Source organism: Gambusia affinis, linkage group LG21, assembly GCF_019740435.1.
Source record: "Gambusia affinis linkage group LG21, SWU_Gaff_1.0, whole genome shotgun sequence".
NCBI classification, from domain to species: domain Eukaryota; kingdom Metazoa; phylum Chordata; class Actinopteri; order Cyprinodontiformes; family Poeciliidae; genus Gambusia; species Gambusia affinis.
The window spans coordinates 10,311,954-10,332,173 of NC_057888.1; the positions used below are offsets into that span (position 1 = coordinate 10,311,954).

A 20,220-nucleotide genomic window follows, 5' to 3' on the forward strand; every position below is an offset into this window, starting at 1 on the left:
GGACAACATCCACGATGGAAACATTTGACAGCATGTGTGGGACAGGTTTGGCCGCAGGGGACGCGTGTCTTTTGAACAAACCGAATGCTGTTGGATGGAGCTGAGGACAGCGTGTGTGAGCAAGTGTTTGCGTAATGCAAAGCCACATTGAAAGGAGGCATCAACAGGCAGCTGAGATGATGAGCGAGCTGGATAATCAAAAGGAGCCGCACGCAAGCTGAGAAGGGCTAGAGAATAGCGCACCGGGACAGGAGCGTCCACTCTGATGCTCTGCCAGTGAGCTTGTGTCTGGGCCAGTGGTCTGGTATAGGAAGCGCTGAGTCAGGAAACCTGGCCAAGAGAGAGGGGCCCGTGGTGCAGCCTGGCATCTCTTCCACACGCCACAGTGCTTCACACAACACTGCCCTGCTGGAGTAATAACACACTGTTCCCAAACCAGCACACTGCAGCCTGCACGACACACCCACTTGCAATAGCAAACAAGGACGGTAAAAACCCGCCAGGATTAATGTGTGTTTCCAAACACATAAAGTGCCTTGCAGAGGCATTCATTATCCCATCACAGTTTGACACGTTACAATACAAACCTCAAAGTATTTTATTGGACTTTTCCAAACTGGTGCAAGATTGTGAAGTACAATAAATAAAAAAGAAAAATAGAAAAAGTCCAGCTTGCATTTGTAGTCAGCCCCTAGTAGAACATTTGCTGTTGCAAGTCCTTGAAGTGACTTTAAGTTTTGCCCATTTTTACCAGATTCGCTTAATGGCAACTCACACTCAGGATGAAGAGTGTCCTTAAGTATAAATTTTCAAGTCTTGCCTCAGATTCTTGATTGGACTTTGACTACACCATTCCAACACATGGTTTTTATTCCATTTCACAATTATAACTGGGATTGAGTTGGACTATAACATAAAAATCCAAGTAAATTACAAAAGTTAGTTGTAACTTTATATAGTACCTTTTTGCAAGGTACTATATAAATAGGCGCAGTGAACAAAAATCAAGTCCGACTCAAAACTTGTTAATTTTTTAAAAACTCAAATCACCAAAGGTGAACATCTACCAATAAAGATGGTTATCATAGACAATTGCAGAAGATATAGAGCGCAGGCAGTCCTAACGGACATCAACTGAGACATATTTTAATATATTTATCATCTGTTTCATATCTTGAAATGAAGAGCTACTTTTCAGAGCAATCTCTCAAGCCCATCAGTAACATGTGTGTCTGTGTGTAAGTTTGGATTCCGCTGACATATTTTATGAGAAGGTCAGAAAGGACAGAGAAGAAAAAATAAGAGCATCGGCTTTCTAAAGCAACAACCAGTGAGCAAAAAGCAAATTCATGGTGCCAGATTAAAAAATGCTCTGTTTTCTCAGTCACATTCTAAGCTGTTATTTAAAATAGATAAGTTACGTAACACACAAGTTCTGTTATTCACATAGAAAGGCAGAAAAAGAAACAGATTTTTACAAACAATATTTTCCAAGTGATTGATAGATTGATTTTGGTGACACCAACAGAAAAGCTAAGTGCCAAATTTGCCATAAAATTGTGTCAGTCAAATCCAGATCAATAAATAATTTGCATCATCAGTGAAGACAGCAGACATTAGCATCAGAACCATGATAAGTAACAGTATTAGACCAAATCTCCAGCATCATGTTCTGGCTTCCGTCTAGGTTTGTAATTCATTGGTGAAGCCAATCCAATCAATCCAATCATTGCTTACGCTACAATATTTTCTCTTTTTTGTTATAGTCAGACTTCATCCTGTGTGTTCATCTTGTGCAGGCTTCTCAATTTGTTTCGACCAGTTTTTGATTTCAAATTTAGCTGCCAGGGAACAATCTGTGGTTTTGTTTCACAAGAATTGTTAGTTTTGCTTTGCAAATGGATTATGCTTTCCATTCCTTCACTGCACAGCTCTCTTGTGCAGTGTTTCTTATAATCAGATAGGCGAGTGCTTAACTCTCTGAATCCGTTTGCTTTCTTGTACGCATTCGTTTCACACAAGCGGACGTCAGGTGTATTCTCTACCTGGTTTATGTTTGACATTGGTCTAAAGTTTAAATCATCTCAAACACACTAAGCAAAAAAGAATTGGATTAATTTTTCAGAGCATGGGGGGAGATTCTTAGAGGGCAAATAAGAACCAAAAAAAATCTGGAATATTAGAAAAACAACAGAATAAACGCAATGAAAACTGTTTTCAGAACTGCAAGCAGCTCATTAGCATCTTAAAAGTTCAACAAATTCCTGAACTTTGACCCCAAATCTCAGAGGACTCTGTCTGGGTTGTTTATCCATGAAGAGAGAAGAGTTCAAACCATCTCTTACTTTTAATTATCCTAGGCAAGAATCACATCCTGCATTCCAGTTGTACAAAGATCCCATAACTTTGTACGATCTAAAGAGCAGCAGCAAAAGCAAATAGCGTGGAATAGCAACTGATAGCATCATCCAGGACATTTTCATGTGGAACATCGTCTCTGGTGCCTGGAAAACGTGCTGTTAAGATGTCATTGCATTTTCTGTTAGATAATTTTATCAATCATCTTGTGAAATATATCTCAAATCCCACAAAAGTATTTCTTTTTATCCTTCGATGTCCCTTGCAGCGATCACTATGGTTCCTCATGTCACCAAAAGAATTAACTTCGGTTTTGAGATTTTTATATGCTCCTCTTCAAAGAAAGAAGAGGAGCATATAAAAATGCATATATGGAAAACAGTTAAAAATGGCTCAGTGTTTCTGGTCAAAAACAGTAACTTTTTTTTTCTTCTTCCGACCCGTGCCACTCGCACAGGATGGCAAGAGTTTAAGAAAAAAAAAAAAGGTCATATGTAAAAACAATGTGTGTTTTCCTTAGCGTGAAAAAACAAAGTTACCTCCTTAAAACAAGCTAATGTCATTTGTCGGAACATGAACAAAAGAACCCTTACATAAGCTCAGTGTGTCTCTATGTGTTTGACCTTGCTGTCTGCGTAGCAATGTCCACAGCTCCCAATCTCTGGGGCATAAATCTGCAGCACCTACAGGGAGGTAAGAGTTTCTCAGAAAACCGATCTCCCACCAGGACCTCAACATGTCTGCTGCCGTTCGTTGCCAGGTCTCAGGAATGGCTGCACTGTAACGGTTTAACAAAGACTGATGTTGGTTTCATCCCTCTGCACTCAGAGACAGACAAGTCCATGGCTTGGCAGGAGTGCCATGAATAGGGAGTTAAAAGCTGCTCAGGCCTGTTTAAAAGATATGACCTACATGGCTGGTACTCTAAACACAATCATTCTAAAAAGAAAGAACGCCCTGTTGTTTCACGAATGTTTGAGGTGTGCTTAGTTTCACATTTTGTGCTTATTAAAAAAAAACATTAGGGGCTGTTAAACGAAAACCAAAGAGACGGAGTGTGTATTTACCATGCCTGCACACGCTCCGTGTGCTGACGTTTAACACTGAGCAATCACAGTCTATGAGAACACGGACTGATTAACACGCACGGGCGAGTACAGTCATGAGGAAAATAAACGGCTTTAAGAGCTCCAATTTTTTTTTTCCTTTTGTGGAGAAATCATGTCAAAATTCATGATATTAGTGTAAAATAAAAATAAGAGCAGAAATTCTGGCAAGTTTGTCACACTACCCAACTAAATACAGGATAACTTTCACCTTCTTTCATTTCCTTAAGTATAAATATACTTTTTCTACTGTTGTCTGTGGTTGACGTGGTGATGTTTTAGATCACTTTTGTGACACTGTTTTTTTTTTTAACCCTTAGGGGTCGTCATGTTGCACGTTTGTGATTTAGAACAATTTGCACACATTCAATATTCCTTTGAAACTTTGTTTTCTGTTATTTTATGACTGTTTTGTTTTCGGCGATGGCTCTGTGGCAGCTCTTTTTTTTATTTTAACTTTGCATCTTTCTACAATATTGTATAATGTGCCTCTTTCTGTCATCATTTAGAGTTTCTATTTGTCCCTCCTTGAGGTTTTACACCACTAGTCCTCGTCTCCATCTGGTTTGGTTTGAGAGCCTCCGTGGTCTCATGTAATTCAACCATTAGTTATGTAACATATGGCTAATGAGAAACAGGGACTTTACATGAAACTGACCCCCTGTTTGAGGCACATAAAGTACTTGCAGCATTTATCTAGGACCAAAAACAATCAGAGATAAACTATCTTTATATCAGCGAGGTATAACAGTCACCATACTCACACCAACCACGCTGCGGTTTCTCTCTCATATCTTTCCAATAGAAAAAAGCGAAGGAAAAAAAACCCAGAACAATAAGCAAACTCCCTGTTCCTCTTTGCTCCCGGCAGAAGCCACCCAGTGAGCACCAGGGCTGACCTGGCTGACCTGACCCAGATATTAACCCAAGCCTCCAGATGTGAGCGCATGCTGGGATTACTCCACCGCTGCATCCAGCTCCACATGCTTTCCTAATGAGGAATCCTGAAATGACCCTGAAGCCAGAGCGGACCGTTGGTTTCACTATCAGACTCCGCAGCAGCCACGCTCTTTCCTGTACACTTGGGTATATCGATAGTATTTAATCAGTGTTGCTTTGATACACTAAGTTTTCATTCCTTTCCGAAAGCTGTCTGGCAGTGTGCAGCAACTTGCTGTTTTAATCTATAACTAAGACAGCTAAAGACAATGTTAGTTACTTCACCACTTTCTTTACCATCTTTTTAGAAGGTTTTTAAATCTATAAGAATGATGAGTATGCTAAGAATCTGAGTCGCTAACTCTGTAAATCTTAAAAACAATACCTCTCTACAGAAACAGCAGATGTAAAGTAGTAAAAATGAATCATATTAAGCAGCAGATGAAAGGTACTGCAAGGCCTCTTCTTTCTTTGTAAAGACATAAAGAAATTTCTGTTTACATACAGGTGCAAGTCAATAAATCTAAATATCATTGAAAGCACATTCCTTTTCAGTAATTACATTCAAAAAGTGAAATTTGTATTATGTAGACATCCCTATATATAAAGTAACCTCCATGCCATAGATCCAAGAGCAACACCAGCAATTTTACGTTTAGTAAAAATAAATAGTCCAGTCCTTTTCCTCCTCAGCTCTGCAAAGATACTTCTGACATCTGGTTCAGATGTGGTTAATCAAAAGGAATATAACAGTAATTAAATACATTTTCTGAATTTAATTACTGGAATAAATTAACTTTTTCATGCTACTGCAATATACAGAGATGCACCTGTGCGTAGAATTCGCGACCAGGTTAAGTTCTGAAGACATGGGGAGTGACATCTCTTCCTCTACTCAGCTGATTCTCCGTGCACATCTCCTCCTGACAACATTCAAGCACAAGTGTTGCTCAGACAAAAAGAAAAGTGCCACCTTTCCCCCGACCTCTGAACACGTGCACCCATCACGACCCCGAGGTTTGTTGCAGAAGCGCCCTGAGATGAAGGAATTTAACTCCTTTCGCGCATCTGTGTAGCTCTTGTAGCAGCAGCTGCATTCTTCAGGGACAGCCTCGATTTCCAACTCCAGTCTGTGTGCACAAGTTGCAAACTTCTCTGCAAACGCTGCAACACCCGGATAACAACAACCTGACGGGGCGTCACGATGATGAAGTGTGTCAAGTTCAATCGGCCCGCTGAGTGGCTCAACTTGCAGAGGTGAAGAAAAGGGACAGAAAATAAACAAAAATGCAGCCTGCAGCCTACCATTTTGATCCAGCACCTCGAGGCTCCAAGGAGTCCCAGAATAACTCCTTTCGCTGCGGTTTCCCCCTCGCCATGAAAACGATCGTTGGACTGTCACATTTCTGCAGTTTTTTCTTTTTTGCCCTTTCCTCTGTCTCTTTCCCCCCTCAAGAGTGTAGCTGTGGCGTTCAGACAGACAAAAATGCAGAGACTGCTTTTGCAGAAGGAATTGGTGATTGGAGCTCGGGGATCATATGGGCTTTTTGTCAGACGCTTTTAAAGGGACATGGTACTGTTTTTAAACGGAGGGACAAGAGGAAGTTCACGTTCAGGCACATTTTCCTTCCACTGTCCGGGTTGATGTTTAAGAGACGGGATGCGAAGGTCGCGCAGCGGCCGTATGGCGCAAAGCCTGGTGCGAGCGCTTCCCAGTGCTTTGCGCTCCTGCTTGGAACAGTGTGACGTCAGGTGGCGGGCAGACACGTGCGGGGTCAGAGAGTTCACTCATTTCCCACATGGCAGCAGTCACTGGAAGTCCAACTGCAGCACAAGCGCCCTTTTACTACAAGTTTTTTCGCCTTATATATGCACATATCCGTAGAAAAGAAATTATTCAAGAAGGTAAAATTATCATTTAGATTCATTACAGGTACAGCTATATTCCAAGTATTTATCTATTTTAACTTGATGACTTACAGCAGGAGTGTCCGAATGCAGTCCGAGGGTCATTTGCGCCCCTTGGTATGACTGATCGCCCCGAATCGAATTAAAAAAGGGTGCAAAAATTGTATATATTTTTATATAAATACATATAGATATATAAATACATACCTATATATATTTATATAGATATATATCTATATATCTCCCTTTTATGCTAGTTTCATAGTAAGAACAAACACCAACAGACTTTATGGCTCAGTTGGTAGAGCAGGCGCACCATGTGTAGAGGCTGCATTCCTTGATGTGGTTGATCTGAGCCATTTGGTGCATGTCTTTCAACTCTCCCGCCACCCTACCGCCCTACTTACTATTTAGTAAAGGCCACAAAAAAAAGAAAAAAACTAAATAAAAACAGATTGGTCAAGTACAGCAAATGCTTTCCCCGTCACCACTGAGCTCTACTGTATTTGTTTTCAAAGACTGACACATATTCCATTTTTCCAGTTTATATTTTGAAAAGTCAGACTACATGATTTGTTTTATTAAAATATTACACGTTTAGTTATTAGTGAGCATGTAAAAAGAGAAAAATATTTTTATCTGCTTTCAGTGTGGTACTTTTGGCCAATGTAGCAAGTTTGGATACTATTGGTACAGCTAGTGCCAAACCAAAATCCAGTCCCAGTTTTAATTTGATATAAAAACAGTTAACAGGATTTTAATTGCTCCTGTGTTTCTCCTACTTAATATATTAAGTTATTCAGTTTAATCTCACAATATTACAAGATGTTATGTTTGTTTCAAAAGCATATTGGGCATTTGACCCAAGATTAAAAAAAATAATTTAATCATCTTGTTAAAGAACTACAATACATTTTCTACTTAAACAAGTTTTTTAGAAATAAGTTTGGAATCCTTAAATATTCTTGTGTACTTTAAATAATATAGTAAAATCATTGTCAAAATAAAGTCACCTCAATATATCAGACATATTATATATAGTTAAGTCTAAAAATATAAAGGTTGTTTACTTTTTTTTTTTGGTTATATCTGATATTGAATAATAAATTGAACTCTAAAGCGTGATTTGATCCTGTCTTCACTACGGCATGGAAACCTGCCCTCTGCAGATCAAACTGAGGCATTGCAACTGAAAGAAGCCTATTAGCTCACTCCCAATAATTGAGGAAGCACGATAAATGCCAAGCCAAAAATATTGTTGGCTTCCAAAATAAAGAAACAGAAGTTCAAAGAGTGGTGATATTTAATAATAGTCATTAAAAACAAAAGTATGAGATAATATACTTTAGGTACAGCTTCTACATTCACCTGTCCATTCAGAGACAACAAATTATAACAAAGACAGACAGATTTTACCTCATCTCAAAAAAGTAACATTTTTCCTGCTCAAACACATTAAAGATGTTTTTAAGAGAATAATAATTGCACCATTTAGCTTATAAGAAGAAAACGTTAAAGAACACATAAATATACAACAATGTTAATTACTTTCGACTCCTCTCTCATAGCAAGCATGTAAAATTTCAGCAGAGTAACAAGATGCTCTACCGACTGCCGTCAAGTTATATTCACATTCATTACCATAATGATCATCCCTTCATCTCACATAATGAACCTTAGCACAGTATAAAAATACGAAGAACCCTCCATGAGAGCAGGCCGTCGGTGTGTCCCCTCTCAGCTGAGGCGAGGCTCAGCTGTAGCGACTGCTGCGGCTGTGACTCCTGTTTCTGGAAGAACTGCGACTTGAAGAGCGGGACGACCTGAAGCAGACGTATCGCAACAAAACATTTCAGCTTTTAGTTGTCAAGAGAGACAATCGCAAGGATGCAGACACCTTTATTTCATTGGGAAGCATTGGCATAGGAAATAGCTTAATCAATAAATTACTCATGAATATTTCATCCAAATCATGAAGAGAGACTGTCTAAGGACATAGAATTAATCTGAATAAAGGTTGAATAGAGATTCCCTTCTCTGTTGTCTTACCGTGAGCGGCGCTCCGAGCTCCTATAGCTCTCACTTCGCCTGCGCCCTCGTCTCCTGCTCACGCTCCGACTTCTACTGGAATAGCTGTCATAGGAGTTGGACCTGTAGCAAAATAAAAAGAACAAAATGTAAAAGATTATTTAGGTTTGGTTTTAGTGGTATTCAGAATGAGCATCAGAACATTCTTGTGTTACCAATTAATTAAGTACAGTAAATGCAACGCTAACTATTGGGATTTAGAGTTAGTAAGCACAAACAGCCAAACTAAACTGTAGCCAATAACGAACCAATAGCAATTTAACCATGTTCCACATCCTGGTTGGAAAACAGTGGGATATGAGATCTTACTGTAGAAATGCACTTGAAAGATGCAAACTGTCAGAAGTGCAAATAATCACCATAGCACTTTTTTCCCCAATTAAAAATATCCAGATTTGTCATTTTTATACATTTTTACTTGTATGCAATAAAATAAATGTCATATATTAAAGAAACATATTGAGATGTTTATTAAAACGTGATCTATAAGTCATTGTAAATCTGAAAGATGACGACAGTGTCACAGGTTTGAGACTGAGGAGTTTAACACACCTGGACCTCCGACGGCGATGATGCGAGTGGCTTCTGGAGGGACTTCTACTGTATGACCGACTGTTGGGAATACAAACGAAAAGCACAAAATTAGATGATAGATATCATAAAACACACTCCATAAACAAAAATTATGATCCAGTGAAGAGAAACAAAAAATAAACCATTATTTTTATTTACCTCCAGGACTCTGCTTCTGTATTCCAAGTATCAATAGAGCCAAAACGTCAATATATAAATGTTTTAATTGCCCAGTTAAATGAGCCCCAACTCTGACAGGTCATGTTGGGAATTTTGGCACTTTTGTAGCTCCATACCAAGAAGCTACATTCCTGTTAATTAAAATAAATCCTTAAATAACAGAGGTGGTGTACCTATGCCTGCTATAACTTCGATATGTGCTGCTGCAAGAGCGAGATCTTCGCCTGCGGGTTCTCCGACTCCGGCTGCGGCTCCTTCAGGAACAATAAAGTGACTTAAACAAAAGTCATGATTTGGCAATTTAAACAGGTGTCGTGACGTTTGTCTCTTACCTGGAGGAGTAGCTGTAGCTACGGGATCTACTTCTGGATTCGCTGTAGGAGCGAGACCAGCCTCTGGAATGGGAACGGTGGCTGGAAGCAGAGCGGGACTTTCTCGATGTGCAGCTGGACTTCTTTGGCGAGCGCGATGCACCTCTGGCCTTCCCCACAGATCTTTCAAGTGAGGATCTTTCCTCACTTGAACTCTCTTGCTCCTGGTTTCGTGGCCTCTGGTTGAGCCGTACCGTTTTACGAACCTCATCAAACAGCGAACCCGGTCGGACTCGGTTTTTACTCTTGATCTCCATTTTCACTCCCTGCATGCCCAGTGGCTGGATGCTCTCGTTTTGTTTGCTTTTCACCATGACGGCCTGGACGTTCACCTCCGGAGTGACCGCCATTCGCTTTAATGGCTTCCATTTGAAGTTTATGACCGCTCTTCCAGGAGGTGCTTCTTCCTGTGGTCCAGCAGTTGTTGATGAGGAAGTGACATCAGGCAGGGCTTTGCTCTGAGTCAATGCACCATCAGTGCTTGCCACTTCTGATGATTTTGAGGTAGAATTTAGGGTTAATTTAGTGGCAGTGTTGGACAAATCAGGTGTAACAGGGTGTTCAATGATGTCAACATTGTGTTCGGGGGTGCAGATTTCCATATCATCTAAAGAATCTTGGTCTTTGACGCTATTCTGGCTGGATGCTCGCTCAGAGGGATTTGTGCTTTCAATGTTTTTTTTGGATCTCAGTTGAATCTTCTCTTCTTCTTTTACAGGCTTCTTATCCAAGTCAGTTGAATCTTGGTTATTTTTGTTAAAATCTTCACCCATGTTTTCTTCAACTTCTCCACCAGGACTACGTCTCTCCCTTTTAGATTCGTCATCCTCTTCCTCCTCGTCAAACTCCAACGGCGGCTGCCAATGGAAAGTCTCTTTCAGCTTCTGGTGTTTTCTCTTGGACTTTTTAGCTTTGTCCTTCCCATGATGAGAACTGCTCTTACTCTCTCCTTTCCTCTTGTGTTTATGCTTCCGTTTGGCTTTTTTCTTGCTCTTCTTGCGCTCCCGTTGTACAACTTTATGAGCACTATCTTCTGAAGGACAAGAAGAGGAAGCGGCCGCTACAGCAGCAGCAACTTTATATCCTAGCTCGGTCACTGCTTTTGACGTCTTCTTCAAGGCCTCATAGTCTGATTCAGAACTTGCTTCACCTTCCTCTTTTTCAGAACCAAATGTTTTTCGGTCTGCTGGATTCTCAGAATCTCTGTCTGAATCCCATCCGGTTGCCAGCATCGTGCTGGACTGGACCGCTTCAACCACGGTTGCAGTGTTGATTTGGGTAGCTTTGTCACTGTCACTATCCCACTCAGAGAGGCTTTTGAAGCTTTTCTCTGCCAGTGAAGAGAAACGTTTTGCTTCTGGCTCTTCAGAGTTTTCCCTCTCTTTTTTGTTCTCCAAAGAGGCACTAAAATCAGGGCTAAGCTCACTGCTCACTTCTTTTCCTGAACCTGAGAGTCCGTCTTGACTTTTGTTGGCCAAAATATACTTATCTAAATTTTTTATTCTGTTGAGAGAACTGTAGTACTCCTTCCATTCTTTGTCTAATGAATTCTTCTTGCTGCTTCCTCCTTTTAGATCCTTTTCGTCGCAGGATGACGACTTGCTCTGGTACGGTTCGACTGATCTTGACTTGGACCTGCTAGAACTTCGGCTCCTGGAGCGACTGAAGGACTTGCTTCTGGAGGATCCGCTGTGTGATGTTTTGTGAACCGACTTTTCTTCAACATCTTCTGATATGGACTTCGGTGTGTGAGTTTTTTTGGAGAAGCCGTCCCCTGCTGTACCAGCGGTAGAGGGCTTACTGTGCATAACTTTAGCTTTGATTTCTTGAATATGAATGTAGGAGGGCTTCCAGGGCTTCTGGTCTGGTTTCCAGCGAGAAGGAGGAGGACTGTCACTCAGTGGGATCACAGGAACTGTTTCAGGTGCTGGGAGAGCTGGCAGTATAGGAACAGGTGTAATCTTTTTATCTTGGACCTTCCCCGTCACAGGCATCATTGCATCCATTTTGGGTTTGGTTGTCTTCCTCTTCCTTGGAGATCTGGAAAAACTCCTTCTCCTAGAGGACAAAGATCGGGATCTGGACGTGTACCTAGACCCTGATCTCGACCTGGACTGAGAAGATGACCGGGATCTTGATCTGTACCTTGACCGTGATCTTGACCGGGACTGAGAATAAGACCGAGACCTGGATCCAGACAAAGACCGACTTCGTGATCTAGAAAAGCTTCTGGACTGTGAATAAGACCTGGATTTTCCTCGTGATCTGGATCGACTGGATGTGTAGGACCTGGAGTAGGATTTAGAAAAAGACAGGGAGGATCTCTGCCTTCTCCTGCCAGAAGAACGATGTTCACTTGAGGGAGACTGGGTTGCCGATTGGGATCTGGACCTCCTAGCAGAAGTTGCTGATTTTTCACACTCTGAGTCGTAGTGTTCTCGAGATTTGTTCTTGGAGCTTTTCTTCTTGCCATGTTTGCGCTTTTTGGCTTTCTTCTTGTGTTTGGCTTTTTTCTTCTCTTTTTTTGGAAGCCGGTGCTGGCTTGACCTCTCAGAGCTTTGGTCTGAAGAAAGTTCTCCAGAGTGGGACTGAGGAGATTTGCTTCTATTATCCCACTTGCTTGAAGAACGCTCTTTAAGTCTGTTAAAGCAAAAATAAGCATGAAGGCAAATGAATACAGGAAAAACATCCAAAGAGGTGGGAAGTAGAACATAATTCCTACTTGTCTCCTTTGCTCCACCTTTCCGGACTCTGGGGAGGAAAAACTTTGGCTCTCTTTGTTTCCACTTTCCAGTGTGGTGGAGTTTCACTGCCCCCACGCTCTTCAACAGATGTAGAGCGTGATTTAGATCTGGTTGGAGTGTGATATCTCTAAAATGAAAAGCAAAAGGAAGGAGTAACGGTTAATTTTGAAAATCTACACTTTACATTTAAGGCCCGAAATTGAGTTTCTCTGTGATAAATTGTCTTGACAACAAAAATGAAAACAGACGATTTTAATAATTTTACATAAAACAAATATGAAGTCACTTAATATCAAGAGAAGAGCATACAATTGTTCCTCTGCCTCTGATCTTCCGTCCGGACTTTGTCACAGTTGGTTTCTGTTCAGCCAAAGGGCCAGCTTCTTCTTTCTCAAGACTGAAAGATACAATTTCATTTTAAATTAATTAAATAACTACACTAAGTACTGCATACGCTACCTTGCAAAAGTATTCATGCCCCTTGTTTATGTGTAAGGCAAAAATCTAAAGTTTGAATATCTAAAAGAGTTGTTAAACGCATAATCCAAATATTTTAATTTTGTAGTGGCACAACTACTCCAAAACATGGCTGGCCGGCCAGATAATTAAGCTTTTATCAGAAAAGCAAAAACTGTAGAATGAAACCTATTTGAAGAAGTGATTGAAGTTGATTACAAGCCATGTAGGGTACACACCACCCCTGTGGAAGAAGGTTGTCTGGTCAAACAAACTCAAAGTAGAGTTTTTTGCCTAACATGCAAAATCCAACAAATACTGAAACTGCAATTCACATCCTTCAAAAGTGAAGCAGGTTGACGTTGATGTGACAATAAATGAAGTTACAGCCCAAACTTAGACACTAAATATACACCCTGAGCCACAAAGGAATAATTTAGATCTAAGCATATTCTCATTCTGAGAATGGCCCAGTCGAAGTACAAACATACATCTAATTGAGTATGTGTAAAAATAGATGTGTAGAGACGCTTTCCTTCAGCTGTAGGTTGGCAGAGATGTACTCCAAAAGAGTTCTGATTAAACGGGGGTAAATACCAGTACAAGTCAGCAAAATACACAATTTTCTTCCTTTTCACTTTGGTTTTGCCTGTCATAAAAAATCTCAATAGATTACATAAATGTTTGTGGTTGTAATGAAACAAAGCATTATTAAGTTCCAGGGGATTGAATACCTTTGAGGTGTGTTATATGTGTTTAATAATCTGCAATAATCTTGATAACTAACGGTTCTGTTTTGTCCTCCTGCGCTGGCATGTCCCGTCGCAGCAGGAAGCGATTCTCTGGCACAGGTGGGATTTCCTCAGGCCGAACAACAGGCTTCTCCCTCTTCCCACCCGTTTCCTTCTCCTCTTCAGGTTTACTTTCACCTTCTGCCGTCTCTTTTTCTGCACACCTTAAATAGCAGGAACATAACCAAACATGTACTTGCATGGTTGTATTTACATCATAGGAATTAATCTAAATCATGGGAATATTTTAAATGTTAAAACATACCTTTCATTAGAAGGCACATTTTCAGCTTTCTTGACCTTTTTTCCTTCTTTCCTTTTCTTTTTAGATGGCTTACTTTTTGCCAGTCGCTTTCGATGTTTGAGCTTTTCTTCTGATTCACTTTCAGACGATGAAAAATTGGACAAGTCATTGGAGTTGATGGATGAAGATCTTTTCCGCTTGCCCTCAAGCACTGGAATTAAATTTTATTTTAAATGTTAAAAAAATTATAAAGATTTTTGCATTTTATATTTAATGATATCAAATAAAGTGATATTTGCCAAATAATACCATTTTCCTGTAGGTGAACATAAGATGGGTTTTCAAGAAAAACATTGCACTGACCATCATTCGCAGACTTTGTGATCAGCTGTCCACAGTCGACCACTCTCACATCAGCGTAAGGTCTGCTAGCTGAATCAGTCTTCAGTCCCTCGATCTTCTTTATCACTTCAAACCCAGAGATGACGAGGCCGAAGACAACATGGACGCTGGACGGAGATAAACAGAAAATGTATTCCTGGAACAAACTTACTATTGTTTTCCGTTTGGATTTATGAAGAAAGTTCAAAGGTAAGTTAGCGCCTGAAAGGTGCAGTGATTTACGCCCTGTGTGTTTATGCCCGCCTCTGCTGTTAAATAAAGGAAAAGGGAACTCTCTATCCATCAATCAGATGAAATTATTGGTGAAATGCTATTTAGGGCTTTCGAATATTATTTAGACACATTCTATGAAACCTTTCATAGTAATAAAGGTGAGATTCTTTTCATCTATATATTTGGAAACGACTGAAGAGCTTCTTACCCATCAAGGTGAGGAGCCATTTTAGTTGTGCTGTTTGTGGTTAATCCAGTTGAGTCGATCAATGACAGTGAAGGGTTTCATGGAAATAAATGAAAACATTGATAATTGAGAAAACAAAATCACTCAAACACGAGGCTGCAACTGAATAACACAAAAAAAGTCTCCAAAAAATATGTAGCATACAGAACCACTCTTGGCTTATCTTGCACTTTAAATTTTGAATTAGAACTTAAAAATGTAGGAAGCTGTAAAATTATGAAGAAAAAAAAATACAAATCCTCCCTAATGTCTCACAAGTAGCTACTTGTGAAGGAAAAGTTCAAAGTGATAACCATTATGCCATTATGTGATTCAGGAGATCTTTCAGTCCAAATAACGTGGTCTGCCTGAACTTATTACTGAAACTTAAGCATTTCAAAAATAAACAGTGCATTGTGTTTGAAAATGCAAAACTACAACATGACAAAGAAAGTCAGGAGAGAGAGAAACACAGCCTTTGAGACACATTACCTTGGAAGAGCAGGATGCTAGAGTTTCTGTAAATTTTACACAAAAACGGCAAGAGAAAAAATGTAACACATTTGTAGGTAAAAAAAGAATGAATCCAATGTTGCTCTGCACTTTGAAATCTAACACACATACAGAGAGGGGATGTTAGATGGCAAATACTACTCTGCAGGGTTGTAACAGGGCAAGGGTGACTAAGTAAAAACTAAGACAGAGCTTCAGTGGGAATGAAAGCTGTGCTTTAAATGAATTGAGTCTTACTCACATAAAAAACTGGGAGCCATTGGTGTTCTTCCCACGATTGGCCATGGACAGCAGGAAGGCTTTGTCATGTTTGAGAATGAAATTCTCATCTGGGAACAGACAGAGGGGAATCAAAGTTTCAGAGGGTGTTCCCCAGTTAATGTTAATAGAAATACTTTTGGAGATAAAAAATATAATTAATCAAAAAACATAACCCTTGTTTCTCCTTGGTTTCTATGGATCCAAATGTTTGAATAATTTTCTAAAGCTTCAAACTGGTGGTTTTGTGAGTTTAAAGATATTTGCAGGAAGTTTGTCAGTTTCTGTTGATTTTGTTAATAAACCTGATACTTGATAACAGGCTAAATGGAAAAAAATACATTCTATACAGTAAAATTCTCCTACTTACACCCTACAAGACAAAAACAATAAATTCCTTTAGAAAACTTGTAATCTTTTAACTTTATATAAATCAATGTCATAAGCCTGGAAATGCAATTTAGTTTCCCATTAATGTAAAATAAAATATTCATGTTACGTTTTTTAAGTTAAAAAGAACAACTTTTTTTTTTTTTTTTTTATAATTATTTTTGTCATCGCTGGTTTTATACATAACCCATGAACAAACAAAGCTAGGTTCAGGTACTGCTCAGCCATGCAGTGATAATGTCAACAATAAAAACGTAAAATTTTAAAAGAAAATTCTGAGCATGGCTCAAGTGGTGCAAGGTTAAAGATCTATCCAAAAATGACAATAATGTTTTTGGTTTTTTTCACACTTCTTGAGCTTGAATTTAAAATCAGGACAAAGCAAGACAAAAAGTGTATTTAAAAACCACCTCAACTCTGATTGAAAACAATAAACATACATCTGGATAAATGAAGCACATCTCCATCATTGTTCTGAATAATCTCTGCATATACAGTCCAAACTTGTACGTCAGTCTCCACTATAAAAACCTTCTTCCTTGAGCTTGTAGTGTTTTTCTCTGAGACAGTTTGTGTTTATGGTAACTTACTCTTTTCTCTTAGTTGCCTACAGGACTATATTTTCTCATACAACCAATGTCATCAAGTCAATAATTGAGTTATATCCATCATATCAGATATAAAGACACTAGAAATGCAGGATGCAGGCAAACATTGAGGACAAAAGGGATATCTGACTGAATGGAAAGTGTGTCAGGGCATGTAAACTTTTGGGTCAGACTTTGTTGTGATGACTATGTTGGCATGGTGTTACTGAACTGTGCACATTTCTTACCTTCTCATTTTGCAAAAGACCACTCTATAAATAAGAGAATATGTTGATAGTTTTAGCAGGAGGATGGTAGCATTTAGTAACGAGAATGGCTACTTCCCATGCTGATTTGATTAAATTCACACACTGGGAAAGCCACAAGAAATTAATGATTCAGCTAGGAAGAACATGCAAAACTTTGCTCAAATAGCACAGAATTGCAATACTTAAACACACATTTATTATATGAATCAATATCGAAATACCTTCAAAGTAGCCACCATATATTGATTCCCCTCCTCTTCCAGTTCCTGCAGCCAAAAAAAATAATAAACTTAGATTTTTTTAATGTCAAATTAACAGCGTTTTGTACAGCAAACAAAACACTTAATGATCAAAGCTTGCTTATCAAACACTTTTTGTAGACGTTGCTGCCATTTTCAGGAAGCAGCAGGTTTCCAGGTTAGCAAAACTGCAGTGAACCTGTTAGTTTCAGGCACCTTAATAAAAAACTCTTTGAATCGCTTCAACAAACATGTTTTCCCTTTTGGTAGAATTTTATTTGCCCAAATTTATCCATACATGGCAACCTAATACAAAAACACAGACGCTAATCCAAATGCTTCTCAATTCTAGTCCTCATGCGCCCCTGTTCTGCATGTTTTAGATGTGCCTCTATTCCAGAACAGCTCATCCAATTGACTGCATGCCCGCCTCTGCAGGCCTCAAGTACTGCTGAAGTCTGTTAATCACCCACAGATTCTATCCAGGTGTGTGGAAGAAGGGAAATACCTAAATCATGCAGGGATCTGAGGACCGGAATTGAGAAACATTGTGCTAGTCCCACATCATTCGATCACTTAATATTTCAAAGCAGCAAGGATATTTATGTTGTTACCTTCTGTGAAGTCGCCTCCTTGAATCATGAAGTTTTTCACAACTCTGTGAAATGTAGAGCCTTTGTAACACAGTTTTTTCCTTGTGACTTTCCCAGTTCCCTTTTCACCTGAAACAACATGATTATTAGAAAACTCTCACAGAACTTGTTCTGTTGAAACAAAAAAAAAAGAAAAGTAAAAGTAGTCCCGAAATGGAAGACCTGGGATGAGGCTACTGCATTTTTAAAAACTTGATACCAATGGTAAGACGTGCTGAAAGTCAATGCTGGAGGGTAGAAATATTTAGTCTGACTGGGAAAAAAAATCCATAAAGGTATCACATTCTAGATTATCTGTGTTACATTTACAAGATAAATGTTTAGTTTAGAAGCTTCTATTGCAAAAGATGGTATCTGATTTCACTGCCAACACAAATAACTCAAGGTTTGGTTAATTATGGTGTAGGTTTACCCGGTTCTATAAGTACCATCAAAGTAAAAGTGAAACAAGCAAATTGTGTGCATTAAAGCAGTTTTCTACAAATGTACAAGCCAACTATTCAGTCTGAAACAATCCAATCTCCATCAATGAGATGTAGAGGAAAAAAGAAGAGGAATAATTCTGCTAATTTATTATTTTTGTTGGATGCAAGACCACTTCTACAGCAGCACAGTGCTCCAATCAATGGGAGCAAATTTACTGGGTGACGAATATAATTGCATACCATAGTAATCTATGGTATGTTTATTGTTTATTTCATTTTGTATATTATAAAATGTATCAGTCTACCAAATTACTATTACTAAAGATATAGATTGGCTAAATAAGCATTAGGAGTAACAGCTTGTTCGGTTTCACATCTAATCCAGCCAAGATCCAGTTCATTAAATGACTTAATCACAAAATGTTGCTAAATGTCTGGAATGAATAATACAATGGAAAACACCACTGGGTGAAAATAACTTACCAGTGCACAAACAAAGAAAGTTTTTGCTTGTCTTGGGACAAACATCCGAGAACAGCTGAAAGACAATGCGCCCAACTACAGAAAGCAAGAGAGAATTTATTACATGTATTAAATTTTTTTTGCAAAAAAAAAGAAAAGCATATTTAAAGAAAAAATGCTAAAGAAATAAACAAATGAAATATTGGCTATGTAATCTGCTTTTATTTACAGTACATAGTTACCACTGACAAAACAGAAAGAACAACCACTCCAGGACAACAGTTCCAAACAACCCTTCAATACTGATACACTGATTTGGAACAGTTGAGACCAAACCAGTCTATCAAGTTAGTGAACTACTGTGTGTTGCACTTTCATTTCTCAGAATTAAAGAAAATATCACAGTGAAGGTTACTGTTTGAAAGTTTCTGGTTTAAATGAAACATGTGCTGTTTACTTGTTTTCTCTTAATTTGACAAATAATGATTTCCTTACCTGGCTCCCGGTTGAGTTCCACATCAAAGTAACACTGAGGGCGGTCTTTTACCCCCATTGTGATCAAAGTGCATGTGACCTAAAAACACAGGGCAAGTACAAAGAAAATGAGAAGAAATAGCCAAAGAGTTAAATTAACGTTCTATTAGTTCTGATCTTGCTGTGCCTGTGATTAAATAAATTAAGAAAGTACACAATAAAAATGAAAAGCCTAAAGTGATGGTGTTAGTGACTTGTTGGCCCCACTACCATCGTAGAACTGCGCTGCGTTGGTTGCATAATGTGTATCATGTTACAGATATTTACTTTGGAGGTTTAGCCGGGAGTGCCACATTCAGACTGCAACTCTACACTGCTAAAAATAGAGAACCATTTATTTCAACATCAAACGATATGCTACAGTAGTGCAGAGTATCTCCCCATAAAGCTCAGTATTTCATAATTTCACATCTATCTTAATGTTATTAAAGCTTATTTATTTCACGCGGTCTCATCCTACATTGTCCTTAGACCTCCACAGCTGGATTTTTGTTAAAGATAAGGAAGGTGGGCACACTTTACATAAGTTGTCATAGTAACGCAAAAAAAAAAAATATATATATATATATATATATATATATATATAAAAAAATATATATATATATATAAAATGTGTTAAAACAGCTATTATAGACCCCAAACATAAATTCAAGATAAACTGGCCAAAATATAACAATTTTGTAAAATTAAAGGATACATCCTACTTTAGAAAAACAATTAACTTTTTTACAAAAGAACACATTTATGCCGTCTATTGCAATTCCGTCACAAGATAACCCGACAACAAAGCTATGTTGCAGTTCATTAGGAGAGTTAAAAATACAATAAGAAGAGAATACATTGTTCACTTGGCAAAACACAAAAACATAGGCGCTATCAAAATGGTTGCATTAGCTACCTCTCGGCTATCTAGTGCTAGCTGCGCTAGGTGCTGTTTGCGTAGTAACTTCCATTGCATTCTCCATCGTTTCTTTCATTAAACACATTTATCCGTGTACTACACAAATTTATTCAAAGCTTCCAATTAATTAATATTAAATAACTTACCCACGTACAGTAGCTAGCCGGGTAAAACGAGCTAGTCACTGACGGTAAACCGTTAGCTTGTGCTACTTCCTTCTTCTTTTTAAGAGTAGGGCTTTCCTTTGGGAAGTTTGTCCCTCCTGCTGTACCGTAGAAGATTTGTTGTTGTGGTTGTTATCCAGAAACAGAAATCAAGTTAGCTCCCTGGACAATTTAAATCAGCCGTCCTACTCCCATTTGTTTATAGGTTTTTCAAGCTTGTTTATAG

The 20,220-nt window shown here is 38.8% G+C and overlaps 2 protein-coding genes across 7 annotated transcripts in view; both read right to left on the bottom strand.

The window, feature by feature from the left end:
- zbtb47b (zinc finger and BTB domain containing 47b) overlaps nt 1-6,359 on the bottom strand; it is a 28,601-nt gene extending 22,242 nt beyond the window's left edge. Inside the window, exon 1 of one of the 3 annotated variants that reach the window (XM_044105416.1) lies at nt 5,709-6,359. In XM_044105416.1, coding sequence (XP_043961351.1) covers nt 5,709-5,711 — 3 coding nt within the window. In that variant the 5' untranslated portion in view covers nt 5,712-6,359. The other 2 variants (XM_044105419.1, XM_044105418.1) reach the window with 2 other exon arrangements.
- Nucleotides 6,360-7,596: 1,237 nt separating this feature from the next.
- On the bottom strand, nt 7,597-20,089 carry nktr (natural killer cell triggering receptor). Of its 4 annotated transcripts, none has more exons than XM_044105422.1 (17): nt 19,977-20,089; nt 18,891-18,969; nt 18,417-18,491; nt 17,470-17,577; nt 16,838-16,882; nt 15,354-15,441; nt 14,582-14,611; nt 14,122-14,267; nt 13,780-13,969; nt 13,511-13,678; nt 12,577-12,664; nt 12,246-12,394; nt 9,485-12,163; nt 9,326-9,406; nt 8,952-9,011; nt 8,361-8,462; nt 7,597-8,134 (listed from the first exon to the last, which is right to left on the bottom strand). In XM_044105422.1, the coding sequence occupies exons 2-17, from the start codon at nt 18,946-18,948 to the stop codon at nt 8,065-8,067; spliced, it is 4,137 nt and encodes a 1,378-aa protein (XP_043961357.1). In that variant the 5' UTR covers nt 18,949-18,969; nt 19,977-20,089; the 3' UTR covers nt 7,597-8,064. The 4 variants fall into 4 exon arrangements, with proteins under 4 accessions (XP_043961357.1, XP_043961358.1, XP_043961359.1 ...); XM_044105423.1 differs by having other exon boundaries at nt 19,985-20,069; XM_044105424.1 differs by lacking the exons at nt 18,417-18,491; nt 18,891-18,969; nt 19,977-20,089 and adding an exon at nt 16,596-16,619 and having other exon boundaries at nt 17,470-17,538.
- Nucleotides 20,090-20,220: the final 131 nt, after the last annotated feature.

Excerpts from the sequence above, each read along its gene's own strand:
- nktr (XM_044105422.1), bottom strand. The coding sequence starts at position 18,948 with ATGGGGGTAAAAGACCGCCCTCAGTGTTACTTTGATGTGGAACTCAAC. Across the intron at positions 18,492-18,890 it reads GGAACTCAACCGGGAGCCAG|TTGGGCGCATTGTCTTTCAG; the intron begins GTAAGGAAATCA and ends TGCTTTCTGTAG. Across the intron at positions 8,463-8,951 it reads CATCGCCGTCGGAGGTCCAG|GTCCAACTCCTATGACAGCT; the intron begins GTGTGTTAAACT and ends ATTTTGCTACAG.